A 16,863-nucleotide genomic window follows, 5' to 3' on the forward strand; every position below is an offset into this window, starting at 1 on the left:
GAAAGTTCTAGGCAGGGCCCACTTGGTCATGCTCCAGGACATGGGTGCTAATGTCATCCAATTAAAGGTGTCATTAACGGTTTGTCCATCGTGGGTCCCCGAGGTTTGCTCTTCAATTACTGGCCAAACAAACATCGAAACAATTACATGTTCGGCCAGCTATATTACCTGGTAATTTGTTTAATATATAAATAGCCTGTGTTCCAAGGGGCTCCTCCCAATGCATTAGCAAAGGTCTCTGGGGTGTTTCCGAAATTTGGGATTTAGCGGTATGGTAATGCAACTATTAAATACAAGCGATACCAGAACTTCATTGGTTTTTTTTTTTACTTTTTTGGAACTACAACATATCTTGCTCAACCCTTTGAATGATATTAGAGACTTCCTTTGGTTTTCAGACATGTCACCCCAGCACGCAATCCATTATTCCCGACCTCAACTCTCTGTTAGACCAAACACCATAAACGACATCGGTGGCATGCCAGTCAAAGGGTTAACTATGGGCCAACTTTTGCCAACAGATAATAAATTAGCGCATACATTATGAAACGTTATAAGGATGCGACTTCCGGTTACAGGGAGCGGGAAGACCCCGTGGCCCAAACTGCCAATTTGGCCCGGCAAACAGGTGACACTTTCTCATCCTGAAATGGAACGGGTTAAGCAAGAGACACGAAGAACATTTACATATCTATGGTTATATGTGGGGTCTTGGAGTTGTCAGGAGCATATTCGGAAGACATGCAACCTCTACGATTTTTGAAGAGTCATGCTTGATCAAATTGAAGTTACAAAAACTTTTTGATGTCTTTATATGGTAGATTGGCTAAATCGGAGCTTCCTGACTTGGCAGTTTTCAGAGTGCAACTAAGTTTTTAGTCAACTAATATGTTTCCGGGTTACCAAAATCGATTGACACACTGTAATAAAGCTACCTAATAGTTTGGATATACACATCTTAAGACAATTAATCTCTAAAATTAATTATAAAAGGCCTTTTAAAGCAAATTAATGTAATATACAAATGTTTTTGGAAAATAAAAAGGTAGATATTTATAGTTTACCACTAAAATAGTGAAACTAATGTAGTCAACTTATTTGTTTCCGGGTTACCAAAATCGTAATAAAGCTATCACAATTTTGGATATAAACATCTTAAAACACTTAACCTCTAAAATCCTTTATAAAATGCCTTATAAAGTAAATTTTTAATGTAATAAACAAATGTTTTTGGAAAATAAAGAGCAGATATTTATAGTCTATCAGCAAAAAAAAAAAGTCATAAATGTATAACTCAAAAATTATTAATGAATATTATAAAAATATGTATACATAGTTCTCGCCAACGATGATATATTTAACAATAACATCGTTTCGACTTTATAATATGAAGTTTACAACAAACACTTCTTAAATTGATGATATCCTTATAGAGCAAAACTGAAATTTTCGAAATATGGTTTGGGTATCATGATAGAATTAAAACGGAATGTCAACCAATCTATTATTAAATCCTATCAACTTTTGTATCAGTGCACGTTCCGTTTAATTAATGACAATTTTTACATTTTTAATTCAAGTACCCCGATTTAATATGGGTTACTCTTAGTGAGTGCAATAACTCGGGGTTTCCGCCACGCCTCTTTCAGACTATTACCGCTGCTTATCGAGGAACTTGCGTCTACAAAATGTCGGTCGATAGCCGCAGGTCCACTGCCATTGGTCAGTACCCGGGGAAATCCTTCTGTTTTCCGCCCCACCGCATAACAGTTGACCAACTCAAGGGACCAGGGACTTGCTACACCCCCGTGGAAAAGGTCCTGAAAGGGGGGTCCCTAGGACTGGGGTTTGTAATCCGGCTAACCAGTTATATGAAGTCCTTGTAACCGGGCAGCACAAATAAATGCCATGCTGGCCAGGCCAAGTGTCATGTATTTGACGAATAATTACCGTCAACATTGCGTGATTGGTTGAATCAGCCGGCGAAGGAGGGTTGTGGCTGGCTTAGAATTAGCCCCCCAAAATAAAGGGGGTGGCTTTGGGGGTTTGTGTGTGACAAGAACCTATAATTACCGCGCCAGGACTTGGGCCATAACTCAGGCGCAGGATTCAGACACAGCCCGGCCGTTGGCGCGAACGGAAGTTCAGTTCAGTTGAGTTGAGCATAGAAAGGATGCACTCGCCCGCCCAGTCGCCCATTCTGGATGTCACCGAGACCGTATCGCTGCACTCCGAACTGGATGCCGACCTGGAGACCAAGAAGAATCATCCGCCCTACGCCTTTCCCGCACCCCAGAATCTCCGGCTGCCCGGTCTGGGCTTTCCCAGCATGATCGGTTCGAAGAGATCCCCCGAATCTCTGCCTGCCTTCGAGTACATTGCTCCGCCAAGTCACGCCCTCCAGGCCCTGGAATTTCCGCTCATGGAGCTGAATCGCGTGGGCGTGATTGGAGGCGGAATGTTTCCGGGTTTTATGCACCGGCGGGTTCGCGGCGAGAAACGACCCATTCCGGAGGCCCAGAAGGATGCCAAGTATTTCGAGCGGCGCAAGCGAAACAACGAGGCGGCGAAGAAGTCGAGGGATGCTCGCAAGATCCGCGAGGATAGGATAGCCTTCCGGGCGGCCCTGCTGGAGCAGGAGAACTCCATCCTGAGGGCCCAAGTGCTGGCGCTGAGGGATGAGCTGCAGACGGTGCGACAGCTCCTGGGGGCCACAACCGCCGGCGGCATGTTGTCCATGGCCAGGCAGGTGTAACTTGGCAGGAAAGATCACCAAGGAGCAGCTGGATCAGTGTACATATCAGTGAAGTGAAGAGCAATAGAGAGCATTTGGTTCTACAAATTTTTGTTAATAAATGTTTAAACTAATCGACTAAGATATTTATAAAATATATGCAAAGGTGTTCATTAAAAGTGTCACGATCAATTTGATATCATTTTTAGCATGAAATAGTCTAAAATAGATATTGGAAAATGGTATTTTCGATTTCTTTCTTCAAAAATACTCTAAAATTGGTAAAAGAGCGATAAAGTTATGTTCACACTTCTTAATTTGGAATGCTATACCCTCTAAATACTGTTTTGTTTGTATTCTCAAAGTTATTTTGGTCTAAACAAGTTAAAAACGATACGGAATCTCTTTAAAATGAGTTTTATTTTATATCAAATATTTTATCAGTGTATTAATATTTTAAATACAATCCTTACTCGTACATTCTTAAACGAGAAGGCAACCAGAAAAAATTGCAATGGCTTTATACAAATTTTAAAAACGTTTGTAAACTAAATAGCAACGTATTCGTTTTAATGTTAAACCAAAGTTGTTATTTAATATTTAAATTCAATCCTTATTTCCATGCTTTAATTTAGAAAACTTTAGCCCTGTTTCTACCTAAATTATAAAAATCATAAAAGTATCCTTTAAGATTTCTTTAAATTGTATTTAAATCGCGTAGGACTAGATCGACTTTATTTGCTTTAAAAAAGTTTTTAACAGACGCATACAAATTAGAAAATATTTAACAAGCTAGTAGTCAAGTGTGTGCACTTGCACCTTTCCAGTCGCGTCCAGGATGAGCAGGACCTGCTCATGGCCAGAACTGCGAGCTCCTGCGATATCCGTGACTTTGGAGCGACTTTCCGCAGGCTGCTCACTGGACACCTCCCTGTCGCGGTAGAAATCGTAGGTGCGCACCGTTCCATTGGTCAGGGCAGAGAGCCGCCAGCCGTCGCTGGAGAGGATCAGGGCTTGGACGAGGTGCTGACGCAGACCGCTGCCACTGAGAAGCAGCTGCTGGTCAAAGATCCTCATTTCGTATGAACGCCTGGGACGCTCAATCTGCTCCAGAGCTGTATTGGGTCGGGGGTCGTAGGTGGGATTGGGATTGGGATCCACCTGCTGGTCAAAGGATCTTCGCTCGTTGAGTATGATGTTCTGGATGGCGCAGGACTTGCCCGTCTCGGGATCGGGCTCATCGGTGGCCGGCGGGAGTCCGGTTTTGGGTCTCTGAAAATTTTTCTGGCGCTGCCTCTGCCGCTGATTGCAGTTGAGGATCATCACGGATCCATTGGACAGACCCACGGCCACATAGTTCTCATTGGAGAGCACACACAGTGAGGTGGGGAACAGGAAACGACTCTCGTTCACAGCGATCCTCGAGAAGCGTTCCGTCTTCAAGCTCCTGGTGCAGCAGAGCACAAAGTTCCGATTGGTGCACACGTAGATGAGATCACTTCCCGTATCGATGCTAGTGAAGCGCATCCCCTGCAATCCTTGATCCTGCAGAGCTGTGGTCAGCGTTTGGGTCTCGTTCAGCTCCCTCAGCAGGTCGTCGCTGTAGATGTTGCCCTGGAACAGGGACTTGGTCTTCTCGTAGGCACTTTGCTTGCTCCTCAGCAGGCGTCGCTCCAGGTAGCTCCTCAAATCACAGCTGGCACTCTGCAGCAGCTTCACCCGAGCCCACGGCGAGCTGAACTCGTTGCTGTTGCTGGACGAGGCTCCCTCCACCAGAGTCCACATGGTCAGCAGGCCAGAGTCGTTAAGGGAGGCGTACTGCAAGGGGTTCGAATATGGTTAGGTTTTTTTTTATATCAAAAATAATCAGTATAGGTAGACTTACTAAAAAATCATAATTATTTCTTAATAATATTTAAAAAACCAAAAAATTATTATTATTTTATGATTGTTTCATATTGTATATACCTAAAAATTTACATTCCAAGGTTTAATTATAATATCGTTGAAAAATTGAAATAAAATTTTGATATATTACGAATAGACTTCGGATTATACTTTATATCTTTTTCTAAACATCCATTTTCGTGCGATCTTTCATCGATTACAAATGGTTTGTAAAAAGTAGTTTATTTTAACAAAATGTTATATATATTTGCTTAGCATCCTATTAAATATTACAATGTGTCTTTAGTTCTGGTTGTTAACTTCCAAGCTCTTAAGAATATTACTTATTTTGAGTTTTTAGTTTCTTAAACCAGGATCTTAATAAAATATACACAATAATATGATTGCTTTTTTAGATAAATCTATTTTTAAAATCTATTATTAAATAACGAGGACCCACCTGAACTTCCTTGTAGGCGGTCTGCAAGCCACCAGCTATTCCTCCTCCTTTAAACTGAGCTCTGAAGCTCCGCACATCCACCACAGCTCCCAGATCCATGGCATTCACCTCCTGTTGCTGCTGCTCCAGCATGGGAACCACTGATTGGGTGGCCGCAAAGTGGGTCAGGTGGCCATCCAACTTGGAGCAGTAGCTGTGCGTCTCGCGCAGATCCCACATGGCCACACTGCCATCTCTCAGTCCGGCCACCACAATGTCCTGGGCTTCGCCAGAGATTGCCACGCGACTGACCTCCGCCCAGGTGGAGAGCAGACGCAACGGCTGGCCGGGATTGGCCAGTGACCACACCATCAGCAGGCTGGCAAAGTCCTCTTTGTAGACGTTGCTTTCCTGGGGACATTCGTGGACGGTGACCACCAGTTGTCCGTTGCCGGTGCTTCCAAAGATTCGACGCACGGGTAGAGCGTTGAGCAGTCCCGTCTGCAGTGGTATATTCCGAGGACTACTATTTTGGTTTGGGTGTTTATTGCCCTCTAGAACTCTACCCATAAGTCGGGCTGCCTTGTGTAGAAACGTATTCAGACGCTCCAGATCCGTGGTTTTGGCCAACCTCTTTTGCTGCACCTGCTGCGAGCGAGTCTGATCCAGGCGATGCAGTTGGTCCAAACGCAAAAGGCTAGCTTCATAGGCATCTAATGGCTGGTTAACCAACAGCTCATCCATCTCCGCATCACCGCTGCAGCTGAGCACCAATTGACCACCGTAGTGAGGTGGATGCTGCGTCCAGCTGCTCCGGCTGTGCACCTCCAGCGTCTGGCACTCGCCGTCCATTTGCGGCGACTGCGTCTGCGTAGCCAGCTGGCAGGCATTCAGCTTGCCGTAGCTCTGCATGAATCCCTCGTAGCTGAGGGGCTTCATCTCGAACAGGTGGTAGTTGAGTTGGTCGAAGCGCAGCTTGGCCATCAGCTCCTCACCGCGACGACTTATTACGGGATGGGACACGAAACCGGAGTAACCACCGTAGTACACGTTGGCCTCACCACTGCTCGGCTTCTCCGCTCCATTCGTGCTGATGCCGGAGTCCAGTTGCTCAGAGTTGGCCATCGAGTTGGTATCGAAGCTATCGTACTGATTCTGCGTGGACTGGCTGCTCAGGGGATTCCTGCGTAAGTGTAAATCATAGTGTCCGGAGTCTAGTTTTCGTTCCTGATCTTTATCCCTCGGGATCACTGTGATGGGATTCTGGGTGGGCTCCGAGTCCTCTTCCGGCTCCTCTTCTTCCACTTCTGCCTCGGAGGAGGAGGGCTCCTCTGCCGCTTCTGATTCTTCCTCTCCTGGCGTGCTGGCATCCGTTTCGAAATCGGATTCATAGGACTCAAAGTCATCGGAGTAGTGATCAGATTCCGGATCTGACTTCTTGGCTTCCTCGAACTTGACTTCAAAGGCCACGGGCTGCTTTACGGCTGGCGGTTCCACTTCGCTCCTCTGCTTGGCGGATTCGCGCTTGAGAACAACCACTTCCTCGGGATCCAAAGTGCGGGTAAAGGTTCTGGCTCTTGCTGGGGCAGCAGGCGCATCTTCTTTTGAAGAAAGTGCAGCAGGAGCATCTCTTTTTGAAGAAGAAGTAGTAGATTTGTGCTCTTTTTTCGCCTGAGCAACAGGGGAATATCCTTTTGAAGTAGGTGTGGGTGATTCCTTCTCCTGTTTGGCCTGTCCCTTGCGCTTTTGCGGTGGTGAAGCCACTGTAACACTGTGGTACGTGTCCAGAACTGCATTGGGCTTGGATTTGGGCACGTTCTGCGTTTTGGACTTCGACTGCAAGGGTGGGTTTGTGGTTGCTTGTCTGGTGGTAGTGCTGGTGGTGCTGGCACGCAATGCACCTGGTGACGGAGTGGTCCTCTTGCTCAGGGGTTCCCTTTCCTTGCTTTTCCCCGTGCTCAGTGGCTTTTTGCTGGTCGTTGTTGTGGTTTTCTTGGCAATTTTTTCACCTTCCAAGCTATCCGGTTGCCTGGCCAGTGACCTTCGTTCCTTTGGCTCCCTTGTGGTCGCCGGTACACTTGTTGCCGGTGATTTGGTGACCTTCCGGGGCACTTCCGTTTTGACCTACAATTTGAACGGATTTTTGAAATCATAACGTCTTTTCTTGGTTTTACAGCACTGTGCGTTATCACCTAACAACACTGCCCTTATCCAAACATTATTTTTTTTGGTGTAGCGATCGGTTCGTTTATTAGTTTTAATTGAATGCTATTACATATTTAGTGCAATATTAACATGCTCAAGTGTGTGCTAAATGGCAATAAAGCTTTTGCTGGTTTTAATTCGAAGACTAAAGGTGGTAGACTAGCTGCAGACCGGGTGTAAATGGTAAAATGCTGGCTTTGTTTCTATTTTGTGGGAGTGAAAGTGCGAAAAAATCAGCAGATAAGTGAAATCGCTTGCGGCTTACTAATCAATCGAAAGGTGTACTATACGTATGTGCGTTTCGTAAATGGTGTTTTGCTGTTTCGAGTGCCTTTTTAACGGCCTTACGTTCTTGCAGCTCGTTCGCGACGCATTTTTTGACATTTTAGTAGCCACTGCTGCCCTTTAAAGTGCCTAATTTTAATGCCAACGATGGGAGTTAATGCCGGAGTGCCACGTAAATTTAATCAATCGTAATGCTGCTCAGTTGTGACATTTTTCCTGTTTCCTGGGCAACCAAATCCTTGTACATAGCAACAACAAATGGGCCAGCAATAACACAATCAGCTGATTGGCCAGTGTTGCAAAGCGCTGCCATGTTCAAAAGCAACTGGTAGGTATTTAATTCAAGTAACTAAAATTAGTAAGTAATTAGTAATAAGTTATTACTAATGACCTTTGTATTCTTCTAAAAATAAATGGTCATAATAAAAATACAAACTCATTTCTCATTTTCATTTAAAACCATTTTAAAAAGTAACCCCCACCGATTACGTTAAACTATCGTTTGTGTTATCGATAGACCCCTGCCAAAAGTAACCGCCTTTTGAAAATTCAAAACTTCAAATTGGTGATACAGCTTTGTTTGAAGCTTTTGTTATTCTTAACTTAAGTTTAGCGTAATATCACAATAAATAAGATTAGCTTTGAGCTCGAGAGACTAGGCAAGGTGACGGTACACTGCAAAAAATAAGCCGGCAAGCATAATCCAGAAATTAAGGCTTGATTTCGTGGCTCCACTCTCGTCAAAGTTCTTGTAGTACTGGGTATTGGTGTATCGATCGTAGATGTGCTCCATCACCCGCTTGGCATTGTCGCGGTGCAGCTCCTGGAGGCCCAGCAGCCCATCGGTGGCGTCATGGAACAGCACATTGTTCCTCTTGTCGAAGATGCCAAAGAGGGTAAACGGACGCGTCTCACTCTTGTACTTCCGGCCAAACAACTGATCCATATCCCTCAGGGAGTTATAGATCTCGTTGCGCCTTGTCAGCGTGGAATTGTGGGTCATCAGGTGGCCACGAGTGGTCCAATGAAGGTAGCAGTACTCAAAGTTGGAGCGTTTCTCGACGCCTCCATAGGGGCACAGCACCCGGAAATCCTTGTGCCCACCACGGGCCAACCAATCCGAGGTGAGATTACCGGCCACATACTTCTTGTACACATCGGAGCTCAGGAAGGCCACATCGGCGCCCTCGGAAAGGCAACGCAGAGCACCCTCATCGCCCTGGTAGTGCAGCGGACACTCCCGACCCTTCTGGGGATTCCACAAACAGGAGTCGCGGTGGAAGAAGGAGTGCAGCGAGTGCACCTTGCCCGTGGCATTCACTATCGTCTCCTGGACGGACAAATGGGCAGCGCCCTCGTACGACGGCAAACAGGCCCGGGCTCCTCGCAGATCCTTGAAGCTCTGAAACTTGGAATCCTTGTGCACCACGGCAATGGTCACATACCGATCATGCATATCTGCAGCGAACTCGTACAGCAGTGGCACCAGGTCATAGTCCCGCTGGGCCTTCACCCGCATCTCCTGATCCACCAGCACCACATCGGCTGCCTTGAACTTGGTATCATCCAGGCACTGTTGCACATCCATGGTCCTCACGCACTGGATATTCGGTTGGACACCATAGACCTGAGAGGCCTCCTGCAGCCAGGAGCATTTCACATGCTGAATGATGGATGTGGTGCAGAAGACAATGGAACGCGGTGGATTGCATTCCGGGAAGCTGTAGGCCGACTGGAAGGCGGTGGCCTGGTCCAAATAGTCATCGATGGCTATCACATTGTCTAGTGGAACAGTGAAGCTGTGGTATGTCTCCAGGAGACTCAGCAGAGCACTCTGCCAGCTCTCCGGCTCGTCGTGGGAGAGTCCAGTGACCAGGCGCTGCACCTGGGCGGCATGAGTGCGCCGGGCAGCCACCACGGGCCAGGGTTTGGCCACCCAGACACACGGATGGCTGGCGTTCATGGGCTGCAGGTGGCCATTTGGACAGAGGTAGCTGTACTCCGAGGGATTCGCCTGAGCCGGAATGCCAGAGAACTAAGTAAAAGTCAATTTTAATGATTAACTTCAGCTTCTTCCAAAGGATATATCCCGCAAACTCACCCCAAAATGACTGCGCACATCATCCAGACGAGCCCAGGCCACGTTGCCACCACCACTGGTCAGACAGTAGAGAGCTCCACGTCGCCCCCAGTGCTTGTCGGTCTGGTCACAGCTGTCGGGCTCATAGCACATCTCGCACAGCGAGGGATAGCGGCTCTTGAGGATGCGATCCTGCTTGGGATCGGGCACCCAGGGACCTGCCTTGCAACTGGGTCCAAAATACTTGGCCGTGGATGCAATCCTATCCTCCGTGACGGTCATTTCGGGATTACAGGTCTTGGAAACCATGGCTGATTCAAAGTACTGCAAAGAGTTCGATTAAGATTGAGCAAAGAATTCTGGTGGGGATTACCTACATTGGCCAGGACCTCAGTCCAGTGATTGCCCAGTCCATAGCCTGGATGACACAGCTTGGCGCCTCGAAGATCATGGACTGTGTGAATGTTGGCTTGATTGTCCACCACCGCCACAATTTCGTACTCAAAGTGGGATTCGTGGGAGCGCACCTCACTGGCCACGAGGATCTCCACGCTGGCCCAGCGGGCAGCCACCAGATCCTCCGAGGTGAGCACCCCAAAGTGGGCAGTGCCCTTGTGGATGCGTCTCACGCAGTCCAGCCGGTCCACGCCGATGACGCACTCGATGTTGCTCTTGGCCTTCAGCAGCGGGCAGAACTTGGGGGTTTTCCGATAAATGCCACGCGATTCCACCACACAAACCCGCACTGAAAGGGGAGGAGCGAGTAAATACATTTAGTTTCGGACTTCTGTATATCTAAAATCTTTATTTATAATCCGGTAGAAACCTGTTGCCAGAAGAGGCATTAATTATCATTATCTTTTTATTTTTTGGACTTATTTTAGTGCCCTCCCGCTTGCAGTTTTCGGTAGAGATATTATCTTGAGGGTATTTCACTCTTATTTTTTTTAAGTTTAAAAATTCCCCTCAGGTGCGTCAGTTGAGCGGGGGAAACCTGAACAAGTTGGCTGCATTCGCAGAATTGGCATAAGGCTGGGAACTCAAGACAAGGCAGTTCTGCCGGGCTGGGCCGCTTTTTGGGCAGTGGATCACGAGCTCCAAGGTCGGGACTGGTTTTTGATCGGCTTTTTTACTGTCTCTAGCGGGTTTTGATTACACCCAGTCGTGGGCCCCAAGGTCGGCTGCTCTCCCGCAGTGCACTTCGAATTTAAGATCCATGATACGAGGTTTTCTACGCGACTTTCATGGCTAATTGCGGGCCTGACTTTGCAGAAATTTCAGTAAAAAGTGTAGTTTTATGTGATGGATGTATTTAAATTGACTAACATTGTAGCTTGGGAAGATATTACGAACTCGAAATATGCTAAGTAACTATCAATTCAGTAATTAAAGACCACTAAAATTTACATAAAAATTAAGTTGATCCATGACTGATCTGTTACAACTGCTGAATAGTTGTTCAAAATTTGTATTCATATTTGCTGGTTGTGTTTAAATAGACTCACTAACATTGTAGCTGGAGATGATATTATGAATTTGAAAAATTAATATGTTAAGTAATTATAGCTTAGATCAAAAATAACTGATGGTTTTTTAAAATAAAACAAATTTTTAACTAAATAACTGCTAAACAGAGAAATTCAGCTTCAAAAGTAGGTATATTTAAATAAATTAAATAATACATTAGTTGGAAATATAAATATTCAAAAGATCTTCTAAAAACATCATTTAATAACAGAGTAATTGATATAATAACCCACTCATGCTTACGAAATTGTATTTATTAAGTTCAACACATAGGAACGAAATCACTTAATTAATTACCCAATTTGCTTTGTTTTATTTTTATACTTTCAGACGCCAACAGATCCGCCCCCTCGGCTTTAATCAACTTACATTTGCCATCATCCAGCGGTTCCACGGCTACGCACATTGATATTGATAAGACCGAGGCGAACAGCCCCACCAAAATAGATGTAAGCCAGTGCATTTCTGATTGCGTCAACCGAAACTCGTTAATTGTCACTAGAGATCGGCGACAAGTCGGGATTAAGTTGGTTGGTTGAGAACGCGTTGAGAACCGCTTGCAAATATATGGATATAGATTCGTGATACGAAGTGCAGGGTAGTCTCAGTTTCGAAGCCCGAACCGCTCGCAGTGAAAGATCGACGGCGACTGAAGCCAGCCCTCCCAGATGCTAGCGAGTAAAACTCGATCCGAGCGATCCAAGCAATCCAAGCGATCCGTAAGCTCAGTCTACAGAACGAGATCGCCGGCGGAACAGCGGAATAACAATGAACTACGCACAGCTGATGAGTCAAGCTGGGGTTTTTTGGATAACTCTCTGATTGATTAGCACCTCTAATAGGGAGGCGGTGCTGAGAATAGGGGGGATTACCTGGAAGGCAAACCCAGTCTCTTCTGGCCGCTTCCCAATCTGTAGTTTATCGATGCCGGTTTTTGTGTATACAACACCATATTTGATTGACTGAATCCTTATCGGGCGACTCGACTTATCAGCTGCCATACAAACTGCAGGGCTTTCAGCATTTTCTTCAGTCTCTGACCGCAGCTCTCGGCGTCCGTATATAACCTGATCTCAGACAAATCGTCACTAGTGGGAGGATTATAATCGCGTGAACTTAATTGTTCGCCAGATAATTAAAATTCATAATTATAAATATATAATTTACCGTTCGGCAGTGCAATCTTATTGTATTCAAATGTTTTGATCGACTCAGAAAGTAAAACATTCCTATGGCTTCCCTATTTTGACCTTAAAACCATTGTTCAGTTTGAGTTTAGTCACGCACTTTGGGTTTTCTGCTGTAACTCCCTTATTTTTTCCTAGGGATTACCAAATCTCTAATTTGTTTTTGATTAATGATTGGTTTTGGAAAGTTGCTGCTAGCCATTATTTTCGGGTTTGCAAAGTATTATTTTTTCTGTGTCAAGTTTACGAGTTAATCGTAAACCGGTTTTTATCTACAAAGTACATACACTTTATTCCAAGCCATATTTAATTTACACAACACGCTCTAACTAATTGAGTTAAGCCCTCAAAAGTGGGCATCATCGACATGCCTCAAAGGCATATTTATTACGGCAGACCCTAAAATCTTTATCACACCTGGGAACTTAATTTGTCCAAACATTATAATAGTATAAGTCCCGATAAGATTTGTTATTTCGAAAGACTTATGCTTTCGCTTATCATCCTAGAACTTTTATGCAGCCGATTACAACTTTCTATATAGTCTGGCCAAGCTTCTTATCACACGAAGATTAGATATCGTTTAGCAGTCTCTGATTTACATCCAAACCGCTGGCTATTTACAGACTAATTCCACTAGACGACAGATCTTTTCCAACGTCGAACGGTGAAAGACGAAAGGCGACGTGCAAAAATAATGATCTTATCTGGGTAGAAACACCTTCTCACCCGGAATAAACTGAGGATCGCATGGAGACATATAAACTGTGATATATTTTGTCGTTTTTTAACTCAACGATAAGCCATATTTTAAGGACTTGACAATGGTGCGACTCAACAAGCGCCTGCTGCCCATCAAGGCACATTATTTCTTTTTCATGGCCGGTAAGTTTTGAGAACTATAAGAGTAAGATCTATTCCATCCTGAATTAGTACCGATTTCACCATAATTAAGTGATTATAATAAATTCTCGGCATTACTTCATATCAGAAATACTCTTATCGGTGACATTATCGAATATATAATATGAGAAAATCTGGTAAAATGTTAAGGCCTTATGACACTTGCTTTGTTTTTGACTAACTGACTGGATTCATTAAATTCATTCAATCATGGCAACCAAAACATGTTTTAATAAATTAATTCATAATATGTTAAGCTGTAGACCATTTTTTCCCTAAGTTTTCATGCCTTTTTAAAAAAATTTAAGTCAGTCAATCAAAAATCAAACAAGTGTCATAAGGTCTTTAGCAAGGCTTGTGGAAAGTTCCACTGGAAACTAGCTTTATGCGATTTGGAACTTTATTATTACTTTATGAAATACTATTAATATTTATTTTATTGTTATACATTACTTTAATATGCCTTGTTCTTAACTTTTTTAGCCATGGGACCCATACTGCCCCAACTGCCGGTGATTGGCAAGCAAATTGGGGTTCCACCGGATGTAATGGGCTACATAACAGCCGTTTTGCCCATACTTTATGTCCTGGCCAAACCCCTGGTGGGTTTCCTGGCTGATTATTTTACGGTGAGATTAAGATATATCAAGATATACATATCAAGATATACATATTTATAATAATTTTAATTATTAATACTTATATTTATTTTACAGAGCCTGCGCAAGTTCATCTTCATCTCCCTTATCCTGGTCATGACCCTGGCCTTTGCTGGATTTTACTTTCTTCCTGACAACTCACATTTGATACCTTTAGAGGAGGGCAGTGGCCAATGGAATGTGACTGTGCTGGGGAATCCACAAGACTGCAGTCCGAATATCTACTCCTCTAGTGAATTTTGCCAAACGACTCACCAGGCGAAATGCACTCAGGAAAATGAGGAATTCTCCGTTCTAATTGTGGCCCATGAGGCGGGTCTCAATCTCAGCCAGAACCTGCTCCATGGCAACGAATCGCATCACATTTGCCTCACTCAACCGGCGACCAGTGAATGGAATAATGTATCCTGTGAAGTGCGTCCTGTGGACAGCTGTATTTATGGAGCTGGCAAGTTCTGGCTTTTCGTGTGCCTGCTCTGCATTGGAATTGTCGGCTTCAACGTGACCAACTCCATATCCGATGCCTGTTGCTTTGATTTGCTGGGCGATGACGAGGAGGACAAGTATGGAGGCCAACGAGTTTGGGGCACCATTGGCTTTGGAGCCACCGCCTTGCTCGCTGGCATCGTGGTCAACTGGTGGACCTCGGATGCAGTCAAAAGTCTGACTCCTGCTTTGATCATCATGTGCGTGTTCAGTTTGCTGGATCTGTTCAGTGTGTCCAAGCTGAAGCTGCCCAAGCTGGGAGGATCCGAGTCCATTTGGAGCGATGTCTGGCAACTGGTTCGCAAGCCACCCATCCTGGTCTTCCTGTTTTTTGCCACCATGGCTGGCATTATTGACTCCTTCATCATATACTTTATGTTCTGGCACTTGGAGCAGGTGGCCGAGGCCACGGGCTATATGCACCAGATCAAGCTGATCGAGGGTCTCGTGGTGGCCGCCGAATGTCTGGCAGGAGAGGTGCCCTTCTTCTTCTACAGCGGCAAAATCATCAAGAAACTGGGCTATGTCCACTGTATGAGCATGTGCTTTTTCTTCTACGCCGTGCGATTGTCGCTGATCTCCTGGATACCCAATCCGTGGTATCTGGTGGGCGTGGAGCTCTTCTTTCAGGGCATCACCTATGCCCTGTGCTACACCTGCATAGTGGCCTACGCCTCGGCTGTGGCGCCTCCGGGAACCTCGGCTACGGTCCAGGGATTGATGGCAGGAATGGATGATGGTCTAGGGTTCTCCATTGGATCCCTGATCGGCGGACTGATGTTCAAGAGCCTGGGAGGACGAGAAAGTTTCAAATACTTTGCCATCGCAGCCATTTGCACCTGTGTGGCACACATTGTAGTGCGTCCCACGTCTAGAAAGCGGCAGTTCCTGCCGAAACAAGGATACCAGCAGCCCGCAGAACAAGAGATAAAACAGCCACCAGCTCAGGAACTTCAGGAGATTCATTAGTTATAAGGATTTTTTATATATACCAGTGTTTGCATATTTTGTTGCATATTTTTGTACGCCTTTTTACGACAATAAAACGAGTTGTCCGAAAGTTGAACGACTTGGCTCTCGGTTAATTGCTTCATTGTTGGCGCACACGCGATCTCAAGTGCGCCAGCCCCTCCAGCTGTCAATATGGTTATATAATACCTGAGCACCGTACAAAAGAATCCATTGAAAGTGAAACTGGGGCCAGGCAGATGCCTCGCTTAAATGGCGAGCCATTCCCACTCCATATATTAACGAAACTGGCCCGATCGGCTCGAGAATCGAAAGCCTGTTCGACACTGATCTGCAAAACAGAGATTTCAGATTGCTATTTCTAGAACTCCTACAGAAATCTTAAGTAACCTATTTCCACCCTAAAATTTTACTTTTACTGTCGCAAAACAACATAGCATTTTTACCAGTCGTCGAATTATATGTGTAATTTTATTATTGTCAAATTAGTTAACATTGTTTTTCTAAAACTATAATGATATATATATCCCTAATCCTAAGTTGTCAATACACGCAAAGAACTAATGTTTTAAAGAAATTTCTCATATAATCTGCATAACTATTATAAAATCTACATATATAACTTTAATTTAACTTAAGAAATTAAGAAAATATACATTCTGATCCTTGAATCTTATGGTACAGTCCACATATATGTCCGTTTTGTTATAAAAACTTCCTAACAGTCAACGGGCCAGAATTCCTTTTTATTAAAACATTCATTTAACTGTCTAAAATTCTTTTTTTAAATTCACAAAACAAGTGTCATTACTCATTTGATTCAAATGCTAATTTGGCCAAAGTGGTTCTGGTCCAAAAGAATTGGCTTAATATAGTAGCACTTAGCACTCTGATCTTTGTCGCCTAGTGTACATAATTTATGCTCGAGTGTGGGCCACACTTCAGCGCTGTCCAAATGAGTGCTTGTAAAAATTAGATTGGCCCAAGTCACCATGCTTTAGAAGGCTATAAAAGCGATGAGTCCCAATTAGAAACGGTCATTCTTTCCGAAGATGTGGCCCATTTGGCTGCTGGTTCTGTCGCTATCGTTATCACAGGCTAATGGAAGGCAGGTGGGCAGATGCAGCTTGGCCCGTCAGCTTTATAGATATGGAATGCCCTACAACGAGCTACCCGACTGGCTGTGCCTCGTGGAGGGCGAGAGTTCCTTCAGCACGAAGGCAATCAATCCATCCAATGCGGATGGTTCTGTGGACTGGGGTCTTTTCCAGATCAACGATCGCTACTGGTGCAAACCCGCCGATGGTCGTCCTTCCAACGATCTCTGTCGACTGCCCTGCCGTCTGCTGTTGAGTGACGATATCCGGTATTCAATAGCCTGTGCCAAGTATATCAGGAAGCAGCAGGGATTCTCCGCCTGGGTGGCTTGGAACAACCGCTGCCAGGGTGTGAAGCCCAATGTCAGTCACTGCTTCCGGCGGAGGTACAGGAATTCTGGTTGA

The 16,863-nt window shown here is 44.9% G+C and overlaps 5 protein-coding genes across 7 annotated transcripts; 3 read left to right on the plus strand and 2 right to left on the minus strand.

The window, feature by feature from the left end:
• Positions 1 to 2,173: 2,173 nt before the first annotated feature.
• On the plus strand, positions 2,174 to 2,755 carry LOC119551916. Its single transcript, XM_037861537.1, has one exon. It carries the CDS (start codon positions 2,174 to 2,176, stop codon positions 2,753 to 2,755), a length of 582 nt encoding a protein of 193 aa, XP_037717465.1.
• Positions 2,756 to 3,441: 686 nt separating this feature from the next.
• LOC119549477 lies at positions 3,442 to 7,739 on the minus strand. Its single transcript, XM_037857577.1, has 3 exons — positions 7,614 to 7,739; positions 5,082 to 7,184; positions 3,442 to 4,552 (listed from the first exon to the last, which is right to left on the minus strand). The coding sequence occupies exons 1-3, from the start codon at positions 7,647 to 7,649 to the stop codon at positions 3,527 to 3,529; spliced, it is 3,165 nt and encodes a 1,054-aa protein (XP_037713505.1). The 5' UTR covers positions 7,650 to 7,739; the 3' UTR covers positions 3,442 to 3,526.
• Positions 7,740 to 7,742: 3 nt separating this feature from the next.
• Positions 7,743 to 15,458, plus strand: LOC119549479 (major facilitator superfamily domain-containing protein 6). Of its 3 annotated transcripts, XM_037857579.1 has the most exons (5): positions 7,743 to 7,878; positions 11,488 to 11,606; positions 12,971 to 13,229; positions 13,731 to 13,876; positions 13,964 to 15,458. In XM_037857579.1, the coding sequence occupies exons 3-5, from the start codon at positions 13,169 to 13,171 to the stop codon at positions 15,359 to 15,361; spliced, it is 1,605 nt and encodes a 534-aa protein (XP_037713507.1). In that variant the 5' UTR covers positions 7,743 to 7,878; positions 11,488 to 11,606; positions 12,971 to 13,168; the 3' UTR covers positions 15,362 to 15,458. The 3 variants fall into 3 exon arrangements, with proteins under 3 accessions (XP_037713507.1, XP_037713508.1, XP_037713510.1); XM_037857580.1 differs by lacking the exons at positions 7,743 to 7,878; positions 11,488 to 11,606 and adding an exon at positions 12,005 to 12,375; XM_037857582.1 differs by lacking the exons at positions 7,743 to 7,878; positions 11,488 to 11,606 and adding an exon at positions 12,005 to 12,279.
• Positions 8,107 to 11,816, minus strand: LOC119549478 (transferrin). The gene is made up of 4 exons (XM_037857578.1): positions 11,527 to 11,816; positions 10,008 to 10,375; positions 9,652 to 9,954; positions 8,107 to 9,585 (listed from the first exon to the last, which is right to left on the minus strand). Exons 1-4 carry the CDS (start codon positions 11,618 to 11,620, stop codon positions 8,206 to 8,208), a joined length of 2,145 nt encoding a protein of 714 aa, XP_037713506.1. The 5' UTR covers positions 11,621 to 11,816; the 3' UTR covers positions 8,107 to 8,205.
• A 955-nt stretch (positions 15,459 to 16,413) lies between the features above and the next one.
• On the plus strand, positions 16,414 to 16,863 carry LOC119550370 (lysozyme P). The gene has a single exon (XM_037859016.1). The coding sequence runs from the start codon at positions 16,414 to 16,416 to the stop codon at positions 16,861 to 16,863; it is 450 nt and encodes a 149-aa protein (XP_037714944.1).

This window comes from Drosophila subpulchrella, chromosome 2R (genome assembly GCF_014743375.2).
Source record: "Drosophila subpulchrella strain 33 F10 #4 breed RU33 chromosome 2R, RU_Dsub_v1.1 Primary Assembly, whole genome shotgun sequence".
Taxonomy (NCBI): domain Eukaryota; kingdom Metazoa; phylum Arthropoda; class Insecta; order Diptera; family Drosophilidae; genus Drosophila; species Drosophila subpulchrella.

Excerpts from the sequence above, each read along its gene's own strand:
- LOC119551916 (XM_037861537.1), top strand. The coding sequence starts at position 2,174 with ATGCACTCGCCCGCCCAGTCGCCCATTCTGGATGTCACCGAGACCGTA.
- LOC119549477 (XM_037857577.1), bottom strand. The coding sequence starts at position 7,649 with ATGTCAAAAAATGCGTCGCGAACGAGCTGCAAGAAC. Across the intron at positions 7,185-7,613 it reads CGCGAACGAGCTGCAAGAAC|GTCAAAACGGAAGTGCCCCG; the intron begins GTAAGGCCGTTA and ends TTCAAATTGTAG. Across the intron at positions 4,553-5,081 it reads CCGCCTACAAGGAAGTTCAG|TACGCCTCCCTTAACGACTC; the intron begins GTGGGTCCTCGT and ends AACCCCTTGCAG.
- LOC119549478 (XM_037857578.1), bottom strand. The coding sequence starts at position 11,620 with ATGCACTGGCTTACATCTATTTTGGTGGGGCTGTTCGCCTCGGTCTTA. Across the intron at positions 10,376-11,526 it reads ACCGCTGGATGATGGCAAAT|TGCGGGTTTGTGTGGTGGAA; the intron begins GTAAGTTGATTA and ends CTCCCCTTTCAG. Across the intron at positions 9,586-9,651 it reads ATGTGCGCAGTCATTTTGGG|TTCTCTGGCATTCCGGCTCA; the intron begins GTGAGTTTGCGG and ends ACTTTTACTTAG.
- LOC119549479 (XM_037857579.1), top strand. The coding sequence starts at position 13,169 with ATGGTGCGACTCAACAAGCGCCTGCTGCCCATCAAGGCACATTATTTC. Across the intron at positions 13,230-13,730 it reads TTATTTCTTTTTCATGGCCG|CCATGGGACCCATACTGCCC; the intron begins GTAAGTTTTGAG and ends TAACTTTTTTAG. Across the intron at positions 13,877-13,963 it reads TCCTGGCTGATTATTTTACG|AGCCTGCGCAAGTTCATCTT; the intron begins GTGAGATTAAGA and ends TTTATTTTACAG.
- LOC119550370 (XM_037859016.1), top strand. The coding sequence starts at position 16,414 with ATGTGGCCCATTTGGCTGCTGGTTCTGTCGCTATCGTTATCACAGGCT.